The sequence below is a fragment of the Trichomycterus rosablanca genome, chromosome 8 (assembly GCF_030014385.1).
Source record: "Trichomycterus rosablanca isolate fTriRos1 chromosome 8, fTriRos1.hap1, whole genome shotgun sequence".
NCBI classification, from domain to species: domain Eukaryota; kingdom Metazoa; phylum Chordata; class Actinopteri; order Siluriformes; family Trichomycteridae; genus Trichomycterus; species Trichomycterus rosablanca.
The window spans coordinates 17,886,606-17,892,605 of record NC_085995.1 but is presented as its reverse complement, the minus strand read 5'-3'; the positions used below and the strand labels follow the sequence as shown (position 1 = coordinate 17,892,605).

At 35.1% G+C, this 6,000-nt stretch overlaps 1 protein-coding gene across 3 annotated transcripts in view; it reads right to left on the bottom strand.

Moving 5' to 3' along the window:
• Positions 1–1,332: 1,332 nt before the first annotated feature.
• The window catches only part of diaph2 (diaphanous-related formin 2), a 496,954-nt gene continuing 492,286 nt past the window's right edge, over positions 1,333–6,000 (bottom strand). For all 3 annotated transcript variants that reach the window (XM_063000538.1, XM_063000542.1, XM_063000539.1), the window contains one exon: positions 1,333–2,360. In XM_063000538.1, coding sequence (XP_062856608.1) covers positions 2,296–2,360 — 65 coding nt within the window. In that variant the 3' untranslated portion in view covers positions 1,333–2,295. The remainder of the gene's footprint in view (positions 2,361–6,000) is intronic.

Here is a 6,000-nt window from a genome sequence, read left to right as displayed (position 1 = left end):
TTTCCTTACAATAAATTTCCATTTTTGTTCATTACATTTTACAACTTGTGTTTAAAAGTCATTTACTTTTTTTGTTTTTGTTTGTTATATAGCTCAATCTCTCAGTACTGTTCAAATTAAGCTCATATGTTCAAAAAAACAAAGATTCTCATGGGGTGTCCTAACTTTTTCACATGACTGTATATATATCTGTCATCTGTCCTAACTTTTTCACATGACTGTGTATATATATATATATACAGTATATATATTAAAAAGTTAGGACACCCCATGAGAACCTTTGTCTTTTTGAACATATGAGCTTCATTTGAACAGTACTGAGAGATGGAGCTATATATAACTGTATATATAATGACTTAATAAATTAACACATTTGGGAGAAGCTTCTAATTTCATATCTCAACCAAGAATTAAATTTATTGTAGCATAAGCATAATAAATTGATTTAATACGCATTGTCCCCTAACTTTGTGTTAATTACACAGATTAAATGATGAGACCAGATGTATTTAAATGCAGCACTTGTATTTTTAAGACTCGGAAACAGTCTTGCAGACTTGCAGTAGAGCATGATTGATTCATTTAATGCTCCAGCCAGAACTCCTGAAATGTACGGCAGGTAATAATTTTCTTAGTACACATAGAAATATAATCACAATTAGCAAGTGGCAAAACCAGTGGAAGGTACAAGTAAAAAAATCTGCATTTTACTTAGTATATTACATATTATAACAGTTTAAGGGAAAATCTGACTTCTGAATGGAAAGCAATTGATAGTAATTACATTTAAAAATGCATAACAAGACAATGCCTTAAAAACAGATTTATATTTAAAGTATTTAATTATTAATCAACAGAATATGATATTTTAATTGCCTGATGTAAAGTAATGAATAAAAAAGTAAACAATACAACAAACTACATCCATCTCTGAAATGCCTATTTTTGTTCAATTTAGTCAGTTTGGGAGTATTACATCTCCATTCAATATTATGAAGGTTACATAACAAAGAGTAGTTAAATCATGATGTTTCAAAAACCAAACCATTTTAACCTGTTTTATATTGTATAACAAGCCAATGTACAACATTGTGTTGAAGATATTACTTTTCAAAGCTTTAGGGCAGTCATATGCTAAGAGTGGAACTCTTGCCCTCATAAAAGAAGATGTCTCTATAACCATGCATCATGCATGGAAGAAATAAACTGTGTTATTTAATTCCACGCAAGCAGAATCATACTGGCCAATACCTTTGTTTTGATTGCGTGGAGAGTGTGTTTTACATGAATTTGCCTGTAGTGCTATAGAGAAACAAAATGAGAGAAAGCACATTATGGAAAGCAGTTATTTATTTGATGTACAAAAGGGAGGGGTAGCAGAAGTGTGATTCTAATAATGCTTTCCTCAGAGGCAGCTACAACATGGCATGCATGCATATTTTCTGTCTTTACCAATGTCTGTCTTTCTGTCTTCAAATCAGACTGACAGCAGCAGGTCTCATAATCACGAGTTTTTAAACTGGCAAACACTTATAAGTGTCTTAAAATATAAAGCATGCTTCTCAATGTAACAAAACAGCCCCTCCCCTATGTAGGATACTTTTTAAAAAAGCATAAAGAACAAAAATAGGTTGAGGTAAAAACATGTAGGGTAGAGTACACAACCAAACAAGCAGTGATACTACTTTATAAGAAACTTTAGAACTGATTTTATATATTGAAACATAACTACAGTGTGCAAATTGTTCAATTATTGGCAGTTCATTAATTATTTTGATATGTATCCCTGTCTGGCAGATAATTTTGTCAAAAGCACAACAATAAAATATGTGTATTAAAAATGTAAAAGTAAGACATCAAACTGCATCAGATCTATTCTATCTGAAAAGTCACACACAGCAGATAAGTGGAAAGGAGATTTAACCTTTACCTAGATAATAAAAACAGGGACAAAAGGCAAAATATGATAAATGTTTACACTAAAAAAAACGTAATTTCCAGATGTTGAAAAGACCATAAAGATACAATGGGAGAGTAGTAGTAGTAGGGTGTAGTCTTCACTTCCGAGGACCATTTATTCTTGATGTGTATGCTTCTGTGTGTGTGTGTGTGTGTGTGTGTGTGTGTGTGTGTGTGTGTGTGTGTGTGTGTGTGTGTGTGTGTAGGTAGTGTGAGGAACAGCCCATACTAGAAGGCACACACTGAAAAAATCTGCACCATTATGTTCAGACCTCTGTAGTGTCCTCACTCCTGGTCTTTGGCACTTGTCTAGCGTGCACAAACAATATGCTGCAATCACCGTCCCATAGTGTTTGCATTGTGGCGTGAGCGGGATCTTTCCAAATTAATGCGACGGTTATCTGTGGATAAATAAAGAAAGTACAAAGAGTCATTTGTTTTTCTTCACTATTTTTTTGTGTTCAATGCAACAAACACAAATGGAAAAATAAAAAAAGAACAATGTGATGATAAACAAACAATATGTTTAGTTTTTTTAGCATTGTAGGAAATTATTGAAAAAAGAACAACAATAAAGTGATAAAGAGGAAAGATTTGATAGTGGATAGCAGCAGTATGTAGCCTCTGTAGTAGGTGTGCTTTTGAATGGTGACGTAGTAACTAAAGTACTTGTGCCCCACACTTAAGTGTTCCTTCATCTACCTCAGGTTTTGGTTATAACTTTGAAACTAGAATTGAGTAAAATAGAATAGAAGGCCTTCATTTGTCATATATACATATACAGTGGTACCTTGTAACTCGACGTACCCTAAACTTGCAACATTTGAAACTCAACACCCTTCGTGGAGAAAACTGTACCCTTAAAGTCAACATTTTCCTTAAATTCAATGTGTTCTGCCTTAAAAAAAAATGTATTTAATTTTAACTTAACAATGAACAGCCACTTTGTTCATGAGCGTTGCGGTGAAACATCATCAGAGTGCAAATATGAGACGAATTTGCATTATAGCTGGGGGTTCTGAGAAAATGTGAGAATCACCTTTCCCGAGTTTAAAACGCTTATAGTAAAAAAAAGCTTAACATGGTTTAATGTACTAAAAGAAGGAGACAGGAACACCAAACTTAATTATTACTGCTCATAAGTTCTCTTTACTAATAAAATTCTTTGCTCGTTGTTTTAGTACAATAAGTCTATATAAAAACACAAATACAATTGAAAACAGTTAAAAATCAATATAAAAATACAATAAAACCTGCACTTTAGCTTTACTTCTTTATTGTTTTCTTTACGCTTCTTACTTTGGAGATGCTTCATCTTGGAATACCATATTCCGTTTAGTAAAGGCGCATTCACAAGCGGTGCACAAACGGTGAAAAAAAAGCCGAAAAGCGCCAAAAGCTATTTTGTCACTACGCCTTTACTGCACGAAATACGGTATTATGGTTTGTCAATTATATTTTAGTGTTTTTATATTATACTCATGTTATTGTCAGTGTATAAGTGTCAAAAACAACCCCATTATTTTACATTTGCCTAAAATATATGCAGTTTCACGGGACCATGGAATGCATTTACAGTTTTTCCATACAGCCTTATGGGAAAAAATACCTTGAAACTCAACGCCTTTTAAACTCGACGCCACTCCCAGGCTCAATTAACATCAGACGTACAGTACAACAAAATTTATCCCAGCTTGTTTGGAAGCTGGGGTCAGAGCGCAGGGTCATCGTACAACGCCCCTGGAGCAGACAGGGTTAAGGGCCTTGCTCAAGGGCCCAACAGTGGCTGCATGGCAGAGCTGGGATTCAAACTCTCAACCTTTCAGTTGATAGCCCAAAGCTCTAGCCACTTTAATTACTTACTGGATTACTGGACTTGAACAGCTAAAATATTAATAAGAAAATGTATGGCGTGTTTCATTTTTTACATTTTAAGTTTAAATGGTGGCTAAGCCTTTTATCCAATTAATCTTAAACCACTATAAGGGCTCATGCTTGGCTCATGCCTTGTATTAATTATAGGCCAGAGCATGGAAAACAAAAGAACAAAAAATTATGTAAACAAACATAATAATACACTTAAAAGATTAAAGGTTTTTGGTTTGCATTTTTTATGAATGTGCACATCTTTAGCTCTCAGGGTCGTTCTCTTACCCACAAACGTTGTAAGCATTAAATGCTTTAGCTAAATCTTTATCATTGTATTATGCTGCTAATTATGGGTTCAGTTCTACTTTACCTGTGTGGGTGGAAGTTAGATTAAAAAGCAAAAGGACCAAAAACAGAACAAGAAAATATTAAGTATTATTAAGGTTTACTGCATTGCAAAGCCTTAATGAAAAGCCATAATTAATGCATTTGGAGTTAGGGATGAGTACAAAACAAGATATGAGGTGAGGGGCCAAGGGCAAAAGACCAGTCAGTGAATTTCTTAGATTCTGTGTGGGTTGTCCTGAAATTAATGATGTCGAAAACATTTTTTGGAGAGATTAAATGATATAATTGATTTTACATGACTGTCGTCTCAGAATTATATTACAAGATTTACTATCAGCAGACCGTGTGCAAAGCTGTGTATGAAACAAACAAGGTTCAATAAGGACATCCATTCTACTAATGCAAACCCAGATTCATTTTCTAATATAATTTCATCCACAAAACATTTGTACAACATTACAAATATTGTGACAAACAACATTTTACAGTCTCACTCCACCATGTATACACATATACATCAGACCTCATGAATAATATAATTATAACAACCTCATGTTGAAAGCATTTCACCTGTATTTAAAAAAAAAAATAAGAAATGTGATTAAATCTTGATAGGTAGGACACATGTTAACACGAAGTGTTTATTGCAACAGAACCTTTAAAGAGAGATAGAGTGTGCATAAGAGCAGTTACCGACTCTCCCCGTCAGATTCTAGCAGCAATATATACCAGGAATAATGGAGCCCGAACCACAAATACCCGAAATATAAAATAGATTCAAAAAGTGCAGAATGCAGAATATATTAAGCTCTGACTAATGGAACCTAAGGAGCAAAAACTGTTTGCACCAAATAAATCCTCAATCAATGCAGAGCCTAAGAGATATAAGAGAATGGAGTCATGTGAGAAGATCATTTTGAAAGGTCTGAGAAAGGGCAGCAGTGTCTTATCTGCTAGAACTTGATACACCTACACTCTGCATGGATAGAACATAACCTGTGCTCTCAAACTTCTTGCAAATTGTTGTGGGGTGAGACACACACAGTACAAATACCTAAACAGACCTGAAAACTAAAGTGGAAATACAAAGAAATAGATCAGCTATTCATTTACTTTTTTTCTATTTTATTTATGCATTTTCTCCCAATTTAGCGTAGTCAATTTGTCTTCTGCTGCTGTGGGATTCCTGATTGTAGTCGAGGTGGGTATATTGCTGCTCACGCCTCCTCCGACCCGTGGGCAGCCCTTAGCGGAACCCTTTTTCACCCATGCATTCTGCACAAGCGCCTCTCTATCTGCTAATCAGGGTCCTTACACAGTATTAGAAGACCACACCCACATAGTCCGGTCATTCGGTCCGGTCAGACTATGTCTGCTGCAGGCACTGCCAATTATGCCCGCTAGATGGCGCCCAGCAGATCGATGGCCATGCCGAATTTCGAACTGAGGAGTTCAGAATCTCGGCACTGGTGTGCTAGTGGAATTTCCCGCAGCGCCACCTGGGCGCCAGCTATTAAAATTTTAATATATTCATGATGAGTACATTAAGTGTTGTTCTTGAAGGTGTATAAACATTTTAATACTTTACTGTTATGTTCCCATACAAATGGTTCCATGCCCAAATGCTATTTTAGAATAATCTTCTGTGTTTGCATACGTCACACATTCAGCCAATTTCAAGTTGACACAGACAACCTGAGTAAACAATAAAATAAAAATTATAGGTGATCTCACACAAGCTTGAGCTGCATGAGATTAAGTGATTGCAAGACAAAATTTAATAGCTTGTTGTGCCACCTTTAACACTATCTGTTGTGACTGCAA